Below are 17,271 nucleotides of genomic sequence, written 5' to 3'. Positions count from 1 at the left end.
ACTATTCACAATAGCAAAGACTTGGAACCAACCCAAATGTCCATCAATGATAGACTGGATTTAAAAATGTGGCACATATACACCATGGAATACTATGCAGCTATAAAAAAGGATGAGTTCATGTCCTTTGCAGGGACATGAATGAAGCTGGAAACGATCATTCTAAGCAAACTATCACAAGGAGAGAAAACCAAACACCACATGTTCTCACTCATAGGTGAGAGCTGAACAATGAGAACACATGGACACAGGGTGGGGAACATCACACATCGGGGCCTGCCAGGGGTTGGGGGCTGGGGGAGGAATAGCATTAGGAGAAATACCTAATGTAAATGATGAGCTGATGGGTGCAGCAAACCAACATGGCACACATATACCTATGTAACAAATGTGCACGTTGTGCACATGTACCCTAGAACTTAAGATATAATTTAAAAAAAGAAAAATAATAAATAAATAAATAAAAAAACAGCTCATGCATATGCACAATTTCATGTTATAATCAGGCAACTTACTTAACAGTTGACAAAGCACTTTCACACATGTTCATGAAAAAGGCTGTTTAGCTTTCCCTGAGTACTGCAGCAATTCATAAAATAAATAATAAATTAAAGAGTAGTCACTGTTTCATGATATCCTTTCGGTGACAGTTTTCTCTTTCATCCTGATCTGACGCCAAGTTAATGCTATCATAAAATAGTTCCATTAACTGCAATTGTTCAGTTTACTAAGCCATTACTGTCTTCAAAAAGTGAAATTATATTCAAAACCAAAAACAGAGGCTTACACAGAAATAAATGGCATTAACATGCAAACAAATTACATGCAGAAGAAACAGGAATCTCAATGTCACAGGCATTTCAGCTCATGCTTGGCATAAACAGATGATTACATTTTAATATTTATTCATACATGAACAATAAAAACAAATCACACTGGCAAGTACCTCTGAGTTAAATTCATATTTGTTTCAAAAGGCAGAGGCTTATGTGCTCCCTCCGACTGCAAGCTACATTGACTTGCCCTGAGATTTATTCAGACAATCTTGCTGCCTAATATATTCATGACCTAGAGGGTAAACTACTATGTAATATTTACATAGGAAGAAACTGAGCTGGTGGGAGGGGATAAGGTGGAGGTTGATTGGTAGGGTGGCACGGAATAAATAAATAGGGAAATAAGAAAAAAAAAAAGAAGACAAAAGAAAGTACCAGAAAGCTGGTGTCTGGGGTCTGGTCATTGATGCTGAAGGCAATTTGAGAAAGGGCAATCACGTCTGGCCCTGGGTGAGGTAAGCTAGACTGGAGGCATCATTGAGCTGTGAACCATGCTCCTGAGATGCCCTTGTTAATGCGGTGGCAGCTCCAGTGCAGGCCAGTGGAACTGTGCACACCAGGGCAGGCTTTCTTGGCTCTCGGGGGTAGGAAGCAGGATGAAGCTTCCAGGTGCTGAAGCTCCCATGAGGACACAGAGTGTAATTTTTCCCTCCCCAACCAGTGACTTGTTTCCAAGGAGCGTGAGCTCACCTGGCCTGCCCTATGTCAACTTTTCTTTATTCATTCCCTGGGGATGAAGATAAAGTCACATTTGCCTGGATAGCTTCACTATAAGAGCAAGGATGCCTTTCCTGACCACTCCTGCTCCAGCTCATCTTGTTGTTGTTGTTGTTGTTTTTTGCAGAATTCCTACTGCACTTGGGGATGTTACCATGCTTCCTAGCACTGAAACCCAAGCAGCCATGTGCCTCTCGGCAGCCCCTGATGTCACTCAGTACATCAATCCCTCCAGTCAGAGTCGCCCTCCCTCAGGACAGCCCCTCAACATGGCCAGCCAGACTTCACATTTGCATGGCCCAGAAAAATGATCAGGTTCTCACATTTGCTTCATCAGATGAGGCAGAGTGCAAAGCCTCACTCTGCTATATTTCTTAGCTGTGTGATCATTGAGCTTGAATCTAAGCCTCAGTATCCTTCTTTGTGAAAGGGGGCTAGAAATGGTGTCCAATTTCATACTTAATGAGTGCTTACTACATTCTAGTTGCTTTAGTGTACTGCAGTGTACAAAATAGTCAAAGGTTCTTGTCCTGACGGAGCTGATGTTCCAGCAAGGAAGGGACAGTCACCAAAAGCATGATTATTATATAGTATGCCATGTTTAGTTCTATGGGGAGAAAAAGATACCAAAAGGAAGAGAGAAATCAGCAGTGCTCGGGACTGGGGTTGCAATTTTAAATAGGGTAGTGAAGAAGAGGTTTGAGCAAAGATATAAAAATGGTGAGGGAGTTAACAAATGGATCTGGGGAAGGGTGCAAAGGCCTTTAAGTAAGGAAGTAGCTTGAGCCACAGCAAGTCCAGTGTGGTTGGCACAAAGTGAGTGAGGAGTAGTAGGAGATAAAGTCAGATAATGGGGTCCTCCGTAGAATTTTTGTGAAGACTGCCGAAGATGATAAGTGAATAACCATGTATACTGGCTATGTGACCAGCACCGTGCTAAGTAAGTACCTTACATCCATTGGGCTCATTTAGTCTGTACAACAACCCTGTATGGTAGGTACTATTATGACCATGTTACATACGAGGAAACTGAGCTTTTAGGCAGATTAAATAATTTTCCCAAGGTTGTAAATGCTGGTAATTGTAATGGCAAGATTCCAACTCAGAATTCACACCCAAGCAGACTTGGCTCTAGAGACTGTGCCTTTCACCTCTGAGCTGGCAGTTTCTCATAAGCAAATGAGCTGGAGCTGGGGTTGGTGAAGGAGGAGTTTATGGAAGCAGGAGGTCGGGGTTAAGCGGAGATGGGGAAGGAAGCAAGACCCAAAGAAGCAGGTCTGTAATAAGAGCAGAAGGCAGGATGCAAAGAAAAGCAGGCATAGCAAGCAGGGGCCAGAGACCTGGGCACCACAACTGCTCTGGCCAGAGGGGCCTGACAACACTCACAGAGGAAATAAGAGCAACACCCAGAATCAGGACCACCCAGTGAGGGCTAGCAGTAGACCAAGGTGAATTCCTGGGGCCAGGAGAGTACCACATTGTGGTCCTCAAAAAACGCAGACACCTGGTAAAAGTTATCCCTGCCTCCAGAGAAATAAACAGTAAGAAATGCTTAGGATAGTATGAGTAGTAAGTCAAATTTTAAGCTTGAATCAAGACCCTGGAATTTCTTCTTAATAATTTAAATCTGAGTTTTTGAAAAAAGCACCCTTGCTGTTTCTCCTAAGTGAAAACATGATACCAGCTAACATTTATTAAATTTATGAAATAAGTACCAGATATTGCATGGAGCACTTTGTACCCATAATCTCATTTCATCATTGAAACACAATAAACTGGTTTATCCCCATTTATAGATGAGGATGCTGAGGCTCAGAGAGGCTGATTCAATCACTAACCCAGGTACTTATAGGGGCAGAGATACCACTATACCCAATGTCTGTCCTGCATGAACATCTGCTCATAACTATTACTCCATGCTGCCCCCTGCACTCTAGCCTGGAGCAGCATGAGGATCTGTGAGGAGCAGAGACGAGTGGGAGCAACTCCTGTTGCAGCACAGTGTTCTGGTTCCTCTCCCTTTTAGAGAGTTATCCTAACTCTGCAGTCTGATTCTCTGTGCCTGCCAGTAGGACAGGGAGCTGCTTAGTATCCATCACATGGAACAGGGAAGCACGGCCTGCTCCAAACTTTGTGTAATTCCACAAGCTCAGAAACCTTGGGCATCTGCACAGCTGGTTGTCTGAGCTTCAGGATTAAAGGCACTGCAAGGGGCTTTGTAAAGAAGCTGGATTATAGAAGATTATCACTTCAACTCTTTCTGAATGTTCCTTACAATGCTCAATACCTCCCAGGAGCTCAGCCATTCTACAAAAGCCTAGTGGATATTGGACATATTTATGGCCACCAGCATCTTTCAGACACACTTCCTATAATTTAGGAATTACGCATAAGCCTGCCTCCCTGTGGCAGAAGCTAGAACCTGCTCTGCCAGCTTCCTTTGCAGCTACAGCACTGGCATGTGCCTAATCAGAGACACTTGATCCAGACTTTGGCTCAGGAGCTAGTGACACAAGAAGCGAGGGACAAGGAACTCACTTTCTTCTTTCTTTGGCTATAGATAAAAATGAATCCTCCTGAAAAATATAATAAAATAAAAAGTCCACCCCTTCTCCACAACGACTCTTCTTTCCTTACCCAACTATACGTTGCATACTGACACAGGAAAATTCTTAGCCCTTGCAAATGTTCCTGGGCAGTATGTACAAAAAATAATGGCAAGGGAACAAATAATGGGAGCTAGATCTGCTGCAGTTATGCAAGCGGGGAAAGAGAATAAAGGATTCACAGGAAACAGACACACAATACCAGATACAATTAGCCCCAAACCAATAATTAGATTCTGATTTCCCAACAGCTGGGTTAGACATCTCAAAGCATTGAAACTTCTGTTTTCTAGTTTCCCACAAAAGATGCCCCCTTGTATGGAGAAATACCCCAATTGCTTCCCAATCCCCTAGAGACTCCACTGGAGAGCAGATCATTGCTAAAGATTCTAAAAAGAACAAGACACAAAACCTACCTTCTCCTAGCATGAGGTCCTAGACCCTCTTTGCAGGTCAGCCTACATTTCTGTTCATGAGGAAGGATTCAAGATTAGGCTTGGGTTGCTTTAGAGACATCTCTCCTGATCAAATGTCAGTGACGTGCTGCTATATGCCATTCTAGGGATGCAGCAAAGAATAACAGATCACCCTGCTCTTTAATAAGCCAAAAGTCACTTAGCATTTAGCATCACAGCAGCACTGAATTTACACCAGCTAAAGAGTTAGGGGTTCTGCAAGATTATATGCCTTGAGGCAGAGAAGAACAAAACAAATGCACAAATGTATTTTGTCCCAGTAGATGGAAAAGACAAAAACTAACAGACGTAAGACATGAGAGAGTTATACTGGCTGGGCGCAGTGGCTCATGCCTGTAATCCCAGCACTTTGGGAGGCCGAGGTGGGCAGATCAGGAGGTCAGGAGATCAAGACTATCCTGGCCAACATAGTGAAACCCCGTCTCTACTAAAAAATTAGCTGGGTGTGGTGGTGCGTGCCTGTAATCCCAACTACTTGGGAGGCTGAGGCAGGAGAATCACTTGAAGGTGGGAGGAGGAGATTGCAGTGAGCCATGATTGCGCCATTGCCCTCTAGCTGTGATTGCGCCATTGCACTCTAGTGACACAGCGAGACTCCATCTCAAAATTAATAAATAAATAAGAGAGTTATCTTAAAAGAAGCTCTGCAGTTTCATCTCCATGTGCCTGCCAGTAGGAAGGGGAGCTGCTCAGTGTCCATCTCATGGAACAGGGAAGCTCGGTCTGCTCCATACTCTGTGAAATTCCACAAGCTCAGAACCCTTTAGGATTAGCACAGCTGGTTGTCTGAGCTTCAGGCACTGCAAGAGGCTTTGTAAAGAAGCTCAATCCTTGAAAATGGAAGGAAAAAATGGAAGGAAGGAAGGAAGAAAGGGAGAGAGGGAGGGAGGGAGGGATGGAAAAGGAAAGAAATATAGGAGAGAGGAGAAGCAATAAAATAAATACACCAAAAGGAAGAACTGAAGAAAAGTCTGAGAAGTAGAAAAGACATATTCTACTTATACATAAAACATTCTCGCTTGGAAGATGGGATAAGATATCCTTGACTTTTAAGCTGTAACTGCAATGTCTGAATTCTTGAACTCCTCCAAGAAAATCACTCTTAGATTCACTGGAGTCTCATTTTGGTTTTCCCAAATCACTGACAAGTATCTCTCAAGCCTAGAATACCCGACTCAGACTTGACTAAATGACAAGCCAGAGGAATCTGAAACAGACACTTCACTTTCAGAATGACCTAAGTGCATTTGTTCTGTGGCATGGTTCAAGACACTCACATCTTTCTATTCATAACCTGAAATCTCAAAGAATGTGTTAAGAGAATCCCAAATGATTGCCTGTTTCAGATGCACTGTCAAATATAAAGCTTTAACAGCCCATCCATTGTCATGATCACAATCACAATGATGGTCTTTTTTTTTTTTCTTTTTTTTTTAAGAGTCAGGGTCTTGCTTTGTTGCCCAGGCTAATTCAAGTTTCTTTTGAGAAGTCATCTCTCTAAAATAACAAGTCCACACCATAAGCGGCTGACCTGGCCATGACTCCAGTAATGCACACATGACCACAACTATACAAGACCCAAGACAATTCTTGACATAGCGTTTTGCTAGGACAACAAGGAATGTAGAGTTGCTTCCACTGGTAGAATGTAAACTTGAGGATTCTAGCGGCCTCTGCGTCGGAAAACTTGCCTCATAAGACAATCAACAAAAAGAAAGCAGAGTCCAGATCTAGACAGATAGAGACCATCCCAATAACACTGAGCATCTGGACTCAGCCATACCTGAGGCCGACTACTCCCTTGGTTTTTCAATGATGTGAAATAAAGTCTCATTTCCCCCTAAGTCAGTTTCAGTTGAGTGTTCTTTGTTTGCACTAAGAATCCAGACGATACTTTCCTTGAATGTTTTTCTTATTTTCCATCACACACAACCAACCTGATTACACACAATCCTCTACCTAACTTTGCCCTATGGCCAGGATGAACATGAATTGTTCTTTTGTAAATTGCATTTGAATGCCTTCATCTCCAAAGCCCTTCAAAAAGGCAGCTGGCCTCTGTGATACTGACCATCAAAATCTTCTAAGGTACTCTAATGCATCAACTCACTTTTTGGCTACTAGGATCTCAAGGACAGACAAGTCAACTGCAAATACCAGCTTATCGGCCATGTACAACCTACAAGAGTCAAGTAAACGTCAAACTCCCTGAGTTCTGCCCTTCCTGCTCCCAGGCCCTCTAACATTGGATATAGATTCTTGGAAAATGTTCACCATATTTCAAATCAAATGAAGAATGTTAGATGAAACACAGAAGAGCCTCAAATCACATTTACTGGATAAAACATAACTCTGCAACATGTTAAGATTTGTTTTTTTTCCCAAATGAACTTAGAGGGTACGATTATTACATATTCATTACTCTCTAGGTTGGATTCTTGAGCTGTTTTTGATCGACAGCTGGTTATAATTTTTTAAACGAGTTTCTCCTACAGTAAAAATACTGTTGTATCCCAGAGGAATTGCAGAGCTAATCAATCACTCTTACATAACAAGTACTCACTGTGAAAATAATGTCCTCGACCGAACAATGAACTTGAACACATATTCCAAAGCCTTCAGTGTTCTTAGGATTGGCTCACATTGCTCCCCTCTGCTGGAGGTATCCAAGTAAGTCTTCAGCACTGTCATCAATTTCCTGAATAAGGGATAATATTTTCAAAATACATCTCTTTCATCTTGGTAATTAGTTTGTTCAGTAAATTATAAGGCATTCAATCAAAGGTTAAAGGTGGTAGTAGAGCCAAGCTCACTTACTCATTTGTAAGCATAAAAATAACTCTGCATAAAAATTATATTTATTACAGGGAATTAATAAGTATTTCCTGCTCATAAAAAGCCAGCAAAGAAAAAGATAGGGAGGAAAAAAAATATTTTGACTAGGAGAACTAGTCACAATCAGGCTACAAGTGGGAATAATGGGGAATAATGGTGGCAATAATGTCTTTTTTTTCAGCTTTTTCTTTCTATAGAACATGTTCTTGTAATATCACAGAACTCTAAGTTTGCTTAGGAACTTTCTATGTTTCTTCTTTACCATAGGGCAGACTTCAAATTACTTGGCCTGACTTTCAAGGCCCCTTCACAAACTGGTCCCCACCAAACTCCCCGGCATCATCTCCTATCTCTCACCCTCTCCCTACACCCAAACCAGACTGAGCTACTTGGCATGTGCACTTTCTTCTCTGTAGCCCCCCACTTTTTTTTTTTTTTTTTTTTGAGATGAGTCTTACTCTGTCACCCAGGCTGGAGTGCAGTGGTGTGATCTCTGCACACTGCAATCTCCACCTCCCAGGTTCAAGTGATTCTCCTGCCTCAGCCTCCCGAGCAGCTAGGATTACAGGCTCCCACCATCATGCTCAGCTAATTTTTGTATTTTTAGTAGAGACAGGGTTTCACCATGTTGGCCAGGCTGGTCTCCAACTCCTGACCTCAGATGATCCGCCTACCTCGGCCTCCCAAAGTGCTGGGATTACAGGCGTGAGCCACCACGCCTGGTCTTCTCTGTAGCCTTTAAGTTCTGGTGTCCACTCAAGAAATGAGAGCACACTAGCTGAATGGATGAATGAGCACTTCCAGGTACCACTGCAACCATAAGGCATTCATCCAAACCTATGGGTATTCCACATTTTTAATGATATCCAAGTAACCCAAGCATAGGTTAGATTTTGTTAGAGAATGGAGAGCTCACACAGATTAGTTACAAAAGAAAATTACTCAAGTTCCTGTGCCCTAGGCATCCTGGCAGGGCAAGAAGGTGGTAGACAAGAAGTCCCCATGTGCACAATTACTTACTTGTAAGCCAAGGTTGCACTGAAATGCTGTTGGATGTAAGCCTCCAGAACGGTGTTGAAATGCTGAAATTTCCGGTCTGCAATGAGTCCTATTATGTAAATCTGAGGAAGATGCAAGGCAGCAGTATTTTCAGGGCAAATCCAGGGCAGGAAGCCATCTTTACCTGGCATAATTCAACCCCCATTAAAATCCTTTGCCCAGGAATTAGCTCACTAATACATAATGAGTCCTCTTTATTAAGGTAGCATCTTCCCAAAGAAAATGTTTCATGAAGTGTGCTGCAGGGTGTTATAAGATGAAAAGGATTTCATGGTCAAATAGGTTTTGAGAAATGTCAGGTTATCATTATTAGACTGTCTTCCTTATTGCAAAACTTTTTAGAATCTTTAATGTACTTATGTACATTGTGAATCTCTAAAAGGGTCATGCAACATTCCACACTTCCCTAAATTAATTAATCAAAGTATATATTTGTCATGAAACATCTTTTCTGAGAGCTAGCATTCTAGGGTACTCTCTGGGGAAGCACTTGATTAAGCCACAGCTGTCTCTCAGTAACCTCTTTAAAAATGCAAATATCCATGACACAAGGGGTTAACACATAAAAACTTTGTTGGGCACTGATTCCCTAATGCAGATGTTTCTTGTGTTTATTTTGACATAACACTGAGAAAATCTGAGTCGAGATAGGGAGAGGACAAAAAGACCATAGGGGAGGACTAAAAGAAGGAAGATCTGGATGGTACAGCATCATGAAAAGTTCTGGGTGGGTAGGAGAAATGTAATGATTAGTGAGTTGGAGTAAATGGGGAGAAGAAGGTGAAAGGAAAGCTAAGAAACATTTTGGGTGCTTTACAACCTAGCCAGGGACTAGCTCCCAACATTCATAGAAAGCAGAAGCAATCATTCACAATATCAGCCTCATGTACCTTCAGCTAGTGTCAATCTGACATCAGCATTTAAAATTCCCCTTTCACCCACCATGCTTATGCTTTCAAATGAACTGGCAAGAAGCAAAAGGAAATAGCAGCTCATTATTGGTCTTGTTGCCAAACATTACAACACCTCCAAAGAATTCATGGAAAAGGCCATGAGGGCCATGAGGTCCACGAGTTCTCAGTATTTTCACAGTAAGACACACATTAATGCCTGTTGTCACTAGACACTTTTCCCCTCTCTCTTACCAAGGCATCAAAGACGAGGATGTCATATTCATCACTTTGAGAATGCTCCATCATGATGTTGAAGAGGGCATCCAGAGTATCCTGGAGAAACTGGAAGAAATAACGAAGGTTGCACTATTTCAGAAACAAGACAAAGTGCAGGTGACCCAGCAATCCCACTCCTAAGTATCTATAAGAGAATGAGAGCACACATCCACCACATGTCATGCTCAAAAGGTCTCGAGTAGTTTTACTCACAAGAGCCAGAAGTTGGAGGAACCCAACTGCCCATCAACAGCAGAATAGATGCACAGATGGTGGCATTTTCACACTGGAGAATACTACACAGCTGGACTAAAGTGCAAACTACTTCCGCAGGCAGAAATGAGGATGATTCTCACAAGCACTATATGCAGTAAAATACATCAGGCACAGAAAGTACACTCTTCACTATTCCATTCTTATGAAATTCGAGAGTAGGAAAAAACCCCTCTACAATGATGGTTGTCAGGACAGTGATTACCCCGGGGGACTACTGGCTGAGAAGGGGTATGAGGGAATCTACTATAATGCTAAAAGTGGTCTGTATCCTCTTCTGGGTGGTGAGTACACATGGTGTGCACGGGTGTAAAAATCCATTATGCTATACTCTTAAGATAACTGCTCTGTATCTATTTCATCATATGTGTATCATATTTAAATAACAAATTTTTTTTTAAAAAAAGAAAAAAGAATGCAAGAGGAAGACAACAAAAGCCTCATCTCTTCCACGACTTCTCCAAGCTACCAAAAGACTATAGACTTTATTAAAGTGGTGTCTTGGGGAGTTACTCTGCCATTGCTGAATGAGGTAGATGGGTCAGTGGTGTACATTTACAGCATCTGGAAATTCTACCACTGCTTCTCCAGGTAGAGGCAATTAAACAAAACTTGATTTTCCTCCCTCCTAAGGGATGGGCTATAATCCTAAGGGATATAATCCTAAGGGATTATATTTCCTATAATCCCTCAAAACCCAGAGCTACCATATAAAGATGTTTAATCTCGGAATTTCTAGCTGTATCATGGAAACAAGATCTCCAGGACCATTGGGAAACACTTGTCCCAATTCATAAGGCTGGAGAGAAGGGTTGCTTTAATTAGATTTGCACTTCAGACACTTTCTATTCTCCACTACCATGTGGATGCAATAATACATCTGACATTTGCATTGTTTTCTGCTTATTTCACTTAAAACGTAAGCCCTGATGTCTTTCCCTTTCTCATCTTTAATATATAATGCTCTCCAAGCAGCAGAAACCAAGAATACTTTTTATTTCTAACAATGATGTGTGGGTAGTACTAAGAGATCATACTACTATATATATGTATATCTACATGTATATACATATATATGCTCACAAACATACCTACATATATATGCATATATATATCAACATATGACAACCAAAATAATTAATAATTACCATTTATTGAATTTTGTTTTATATGCTTTGGTTTAATTGTTGTGTGCTATGTGTAAGAGACTGTTGAGTAAGTTTTAAATGTTATCACCTTGAATGCTCATAACGGCCCTGAGAACTGTGTCACTTTCATATTATCACGTAAAGTTGGCAAGTGGGAGAGCTGGGATTTACACCCAGGCTCATCTATTTCCAGAGATTGAGCATAACCATTGTTTTCTGGCACCCAACATTCAGTGCCATTGAACCAAGTCACTCCCCTGGATTTCCCAATAAAGATTCCTCAAGGCAACTTGGGAGAGTGTGTCCCACTGTTGGAAGAAAAGTTTCCCCATGTCCTTCAATACCTTGTTTTTCCCCTGAAGCCACCCACATGGAGAGTTGTGTCACTAGTGTAAGAATACAAACAAAATGAAGCCCCACTGACCTTCACCACTTCCTCTCCATCCACAATCTTCAACTTTTCTAAATTCTCCTGTAGCAGTTGAGGCTTCATACGCCACTTCAGCAAACCCAGCAAGCCCACTAAAATAGAGTCCAGACATTCAGAAGTGTCATTACTGGCCTAACTGTCCATATCAGGACCTCCTTAGGTCTGCAAGCACATGCACACATGTACACACACACGGACACACACACACTCCCCACAGACACAACTCTTGATGACCTCATTACCATTCTGAGTGAGCTTTGTGGAGCACACCAGGGTGGAAATGGAGAACACATCCCGGGAGCTGACCGAAAGCCCCCCAGCACTGCTGGAGCTCCTGCTCAGCGTGGCCCCCTTGTTTTCCACATGGTGTCGATAAGAAGGAAGGGTCAGGTATGCGCTGGCATCCTCCATCTTCTTGCTGTCCCCCTGGAAACAACACTTGGTTACTGCCCCAAGCCAAGGCTCCATGCCCAATGCCACACAGAGCTTGCAGCAGACAAATTAGACACTGTGAAGTGGAGAGAGTCATAAAGAGTGAAGAAAATCATCAGAGAAGCAATAGACATTGGCTGGTGAGGCAGGGCTGTTTTTCCACAATATAGGTAAGAATTCAAAGACACATTAATAGAAAGGGGGTTGATCCACCAGGTGAAAGCTCTGTGAACCTCATTAATGGCAAAATAAAAATGGAATTGAAAATTCCCAGACAGTACATTTTAATTCATCCTTTTTTTGAGATCATAATATCTGCTCACCAGCAAAATAAGGACTCTAGCATAAAGAGGAATTTAATGGCAAAGGCATTAAGTAAGAGTGTGGTGGGATCTGGACCCTGTTTTGCCATTCACAGGTCTATGCTATCTTGAATACACTGTTTTGCCTCTTTGTGTCTCATTTTTTTTTCATTAGTAAACTGAAGACAATCATCATCCCTACTTCCTAGAATATCTGAGCAGATAATATGGAATAATGCATATAGAATACATAGCAGAGTGATATACACATAAGTGCCTTGGCATGCTAAAATGAATGAGTAGAGGTAGGCATTACAGAAGATAACATTTATCTTACTCCACACCAGGAGTGGAACCAAGTGTTTTGTATGCCTTGGTTCATTTCATTTAAGCCTCATAACAACATGAAGCAGACACTGTTATTATCCTCAGTCAAGGAAACTGGGACCTAATGGGAGTAAGTAAAAGAAAATTGACTGCAACTGGGCCTCTGACCCCAAGGAGTTCACATTCTGTCAGGGAAGAAGGGCTTTCAAGCCAAGAACTCTGCGTGATAAATGAGAAAACAGAGGCTGTACAGAAGAAAGGGGGTTTTCTGGAAAAGTCAGAGAGACTCAGAGAAGAGTACAACAGTACCATGAGATGAAGCCTTGATGAGGCTGTGTTTGCCATGCATCCCACAGGCAAAAGGGCAATTTCAGCCTACAAGGCTAAGAAAGCCAAGGGCAAGGGTGTGATCCATGTGCCGGCTACTCAACCTTGCCCTACCTCACAGCCATACACTTGCCTCCAGCCAGGTGCTAGTAGATGCATTCTGTTGTCATAAGAGGGCATGTGGAAAAGCAGCAGGTAAAACCAGACAAACGCTTCTCCATGTCTCAAAAACAGTCCAAGTCTCATAATGTAAAAATAAAAATAGCGGACATCTGCACTCCCTATATAGTTTAGACGGCCCTTTTGCACGGGTCGTCCTAGTGAGTTGTCATAAATATTGCCATAACTGCTTAAGAAAAAAGAAACTGAGACTCAGGAAGACATGTGAGATGAGTCCAGGCTTAGTCAGCAGCAGGATCAGGACTGCAGGTTTTAATATTTTTCCATTAGCTACAATGCAGCATCTCTCAAATGTTTATTGTACGTCCTCTACACATGCCACAGAGGTCCTTACAGAGTCAAGAGTACATAACAGTCATAACAATAACCTTTCTCTACATAACAATAACCTTTTCCATGTACTGAATTCTTCCATGTACTCATCATTGCCATGTTTACATGCACGGTCTCATAATTCTCACAATTATTCACTGAGGGCACAAAAATGAGGAAACAGAGGCCCAGAGAAGTCAAGATTTTGTAAGAGGCCACAAAGTTGATAAACTCTGGTGTGTGTGATTCTGGGGTCCCTGCTGTTGACCACTAAGCAATTTTGCCATCACCCCCTTGCTTCCTGCACCCCCCTCAGTGCAGAGCTCCTTCCAACTCATGGTACCTTGAGGACAACTAAGTCATGGAATCCATCGTGTAGAGTAGTCCCATCTTCTTTCATCAGCTTCACATAGGACATGGCAAAGTTCTTTTCTCCTTTATCTTTAGCTGGAAATAGCATTGTGGGGTCAGGAAAGAAAATGATACATGGGCCACCCAGCTATTCCATTCTTCTCCCCTTAGGGGGAGGTGCAGAGGTGCCATTCAGTATGGTACTCACATTCCAGAGATGACCGATGTCGAAACATGAATCGCAGATGGATCCTCTGCATGTCTTCAATAGGGACAGCCACCTCAGCAGACAGAAACAGAGCTCAGAACACAATGAGTTAAAGGGCCCTCCCCACTGCACCCCCCCACTCTTCCACAGCAGCCTGACCATTTAACTGAGAGAGCTGCCTGCTGATTTACAACCCATCCATCGAGGCTGATGAACTGTAAATAAATTACATAAGAACTAGCTATGAAGAGAAAATAAAGTACCAAATGTAATCCATTTGGCAAATTGCATTCCCAGCCAATGAAAAAAGGTCTGTAAATTATAGTGAGGAAAAATGAGTCTCCCCAAATTGATATAAAAATCACATAACTTTAGCACAGGATTTGATGCACTGCAAACTGCACAATGTACATTTTCCTTACACACGCCAGGAGTTCTGGCAATTGCAGCAGGGCTTAGCAAATTAACAATGGTTGTTAGGGGGTTTGCTTGAGGATTCTCATTTATGCAAATTAATAAAAATGCTTTAATCCAATAATATTTGGAAAAATCCTAGGGCTCATCTCACCCTTGATCGGACACATGTCCAGATGCTTTTGATTCCAAGGACACTGAGCTAAGACAACCACCCACTGGTCACCCGGGCATCCCTGTCCAGTGAATGACCCACTGGCACCACTGATTGTGATGCTTTCAGCCTGGCTCTGTGCTGCCCACCTCCCAAAGTCTCACAGCTCCTCTGCAATCTGAGATTCAGGCCAATGCAGAGAAGCTCAGCTACCTGCAAGAAGGACACTGATTTTAAAAAGGAATACATTTGTACTGCACAGATGCCTATTAAAAGCCAAAACAAATGTATACTTGGGGGCAATTTCTGCTGCAGAAAATGAGACTTGAGCCTGAGGAGGTCCACCATCCTGTCTATGTTTCAGGCAGAGCAAAGGGACTGAGGGCCTCACGGGTAACTGCAGTCCAATTCATCCTTTCCCTGCGTGTTGAATGTTCACTAGAAGCTACAATCATGTGGGGTGCTGGCCATGCTGATACAAGGCAGAGTCCTCACACTCAAAGAGCTCATGGTTCTGTGTTACACATGGGGCAATGTGTAACAGCCCTGTGACAAGAGCTAGCAAGGAGATATAACTGAGGTGCAAGAGAGAATAGAGAAGGGAAACCCGACCTGGTACATTAACTTTCTGACCTCAAAGTTGACCGGGTCATCAATTTGAAGGCATTGGGTGTGGGAAGACACACTGAACAAAGTAATAATATGTGTAATAAGTGGAGAACCGCTGGGGTTTGAATAGCTATCACTGAAAAGGAAGTCATGTATGCATCTCGTGTTTGCAGTCAGAGCCCGGGGGGAATAAAGAATGCTGCTAATGATAAGGCAGAGATATCTGAAGCTATGATCAAGCTTCAGTGTTCACTGAATTAATTCCAAATCCTTATTCCAATGCAGGTTATTCCTTTCTGCTTAGTGTGACAATCTGGTAATGTAATATTTGTAGTTAATGTCACTTCTGTCAAGGAATTATTCCAAAAGGGCATCTTTCAGGCATTATACAGCCTGTGATAGGCTCACATTGGCTTGGAAGCTCTGTCACTCCTCATTGCTGAGTAGAATGGTGCAGTTTGATGAACTGGGCACCACTCACAAGAGGACTATTTGACAATTCCACTTTGGTTACATCCTGTACCAAGGAAGGGTGATAAAGGGAACCAGGGTTCTCATCCACCAGGCCTCCATTTCCACTGGCTGACAATACCACCAGACACATGCTAGGCGGTCATTTCAGATTCAGAGAGGTGCCTCCAAGGACCCTAAGCCCTTACAGATGGTGACTTCTGCTATAACCTAGAGCTAAAGAAGTTTTTTTCTGTCACTCTGTGTCCCTCCAGTATGTTCATGACTGGCCTCAGAATTGAGCTAGATATTTCATGAAGAGAAACATAATATATTCTCATATGTTGTTCACAATCACATTGATCCATCAAGCCTCCCACCTGCTTTGGCTAAAACAAGGAATTTCTAACATATGTTCAACAGAATCCTAGCCCCAGGATATGACACTAGGAAAAAGGAAAATGCTCTGTAGTCAATGAGTTTTGGGACGTGCTCTGCATTCTTATTTCCTTTTGCAGATCTGCAGAGCACGTTTACATCTCAAGGACTCTAAGAACTTGACATAAGGAACTTGACATAAGGAAGAACTTGACATAAGGAAGCCTTTAACTTCTATATTTGTTCTCAAGTTTCTCACATTTGACCAGGAAATGTTATTTTAATACATTTAATGTAATTTTTTTTTTTTTCCTGAGAAGGAGTCTCACTCTGTCACCTAGGCTGGAGTGCAGTGGTGCAATCTCAGCTCACTGCAACCTCCGCCTCCCAGGTTCAAGTGATTCTCATGCCTCAGCCTCCTGAGTAGCTGGAACTATAGGCACATGCCACAATGCATGACTCATTTATTTATTTATGTATTTATTTATTTATTTTTAGTAGAGACAGAGTTTCACCATGTTGGCCAGGCTGGTCTCGAGCTCGTGACCTCAGGTGATCCATCTGTCTCAGCCTCTCGTAGTGCTGGGATTACAGGCATGAGCCGCTGCACCTGGCCTAAAATGTTATTTTAATAAAATACTACTTAGTATTCCACAAAACATTTTGCAGGGAGATGCCATATGAGAAGGACCTGGAGGGAGACTGCATCAGATATCTGGAACAACTATACCTTCCCTCTGCCTTCTCCCCCCAACTACACAGAGAGGCACAAAGCTGCCTGCCACTACCAATTAGACTGCCTTGTAGAGGGGTGGGTAAAAAACAGGCAAGGGTCAAGTGTTTGAAGGGCATCTTGAAGGAATGCAAAATCTAGTTCAATTTTGCAGACTGAGATAACTGCCAAGTATAATCAAGAGTTGTATTAACTGAATAAGTACTCTCTTCCAAGGACTTGTCTGTCAGTGTTATGTGTATTAAGTCCTTTTACTTCCACAGTCAACCTATTGCTCCCATTTTACAGGTGAGGAAACCAGGGCACAGAGCAGGTGAATGACTTGCCCAAGGTCACACCATTGGTGAGCATTAGGGCTGGAACACGAACCCAGACTCTCCTGGTCTAGGGTTCACGTGCAGAACTGCCTTGCTCTACTGCTCTCATTAAAAGGAAGAAGGCTGGGCGCAGTGGTTCATGCCCATAATCCCAGCACTTTGGGAGGCCAAGGTGGGCAGAGCACTTGAAGTCAGGAGTTTGAGACCAGCCTGGCCAACAAGGTGAAA

The 17,271-nt window shown here is 42.5% G+C and overlaps 1 protein-coding gene across 2 annotated transcripts in view; it reads right to left on the bottom strand.

The window, feature by feature from the left end:
- DOCK2 (dedicator of cytokinesis 2) overlaps nt 1–17,271 on the bottom strand; it is a 442,257-nt gene that overhangs the window by 354,009 nt on the left and 70,977 nt on the right. For both annotated transcript variants that reach the window (XM_054487363.1, XM_054487364.2), the window contains exons 16-22: nt 13,989–14,061; nt 13,773–13,876; nt 11,792–11,975; nt 11,544–11,641; nt 9,675–9,764; nt 8,491–8,591; nt 7,199–7,333 (exon numbers count right to left, since the gene is read on the bottom strand). In XM_054487363.1, coding sequence (XP_054343338.1) covers nt 7,199–7,333; nt 8,491–8,591; nt 9,675–9,764; nt 11,544–11,641; nt 11,792–11,975; nt 13,773–13,876; nt 13,989–14,061 — 785 coding nt within the window. The remainder of the gene's footprint in view (nt 1–7,198; nt 7,334–8,490; nt 8,592–9,674; nt 9,765–11,543; nt 11,642–11,791; nt 11,976–13,772; nt 13,877–13,988; nt 14,062–17,271) is intronic.

This window comes from Pongo pygmaeus, chromosome 4 (genome assembly GCF_028885625.2).
Source record: "Pongo pygmaeus isolate AG05252 chromosome 4, NHGRI_mPonPyg2-v2.0_pri, whole genome shotgun sequence".
Classification (NCBI taxonomy): Eukaryota; Metazoa; Chordata; class Mammalia; order Primates; family Hominidae; genus Pongo; species Pongo pygmaeus.
Note: the sequence above shows the minus strand (reverse complement) of the source record. Positions and strands in the feature narration are given on the sequence as shown.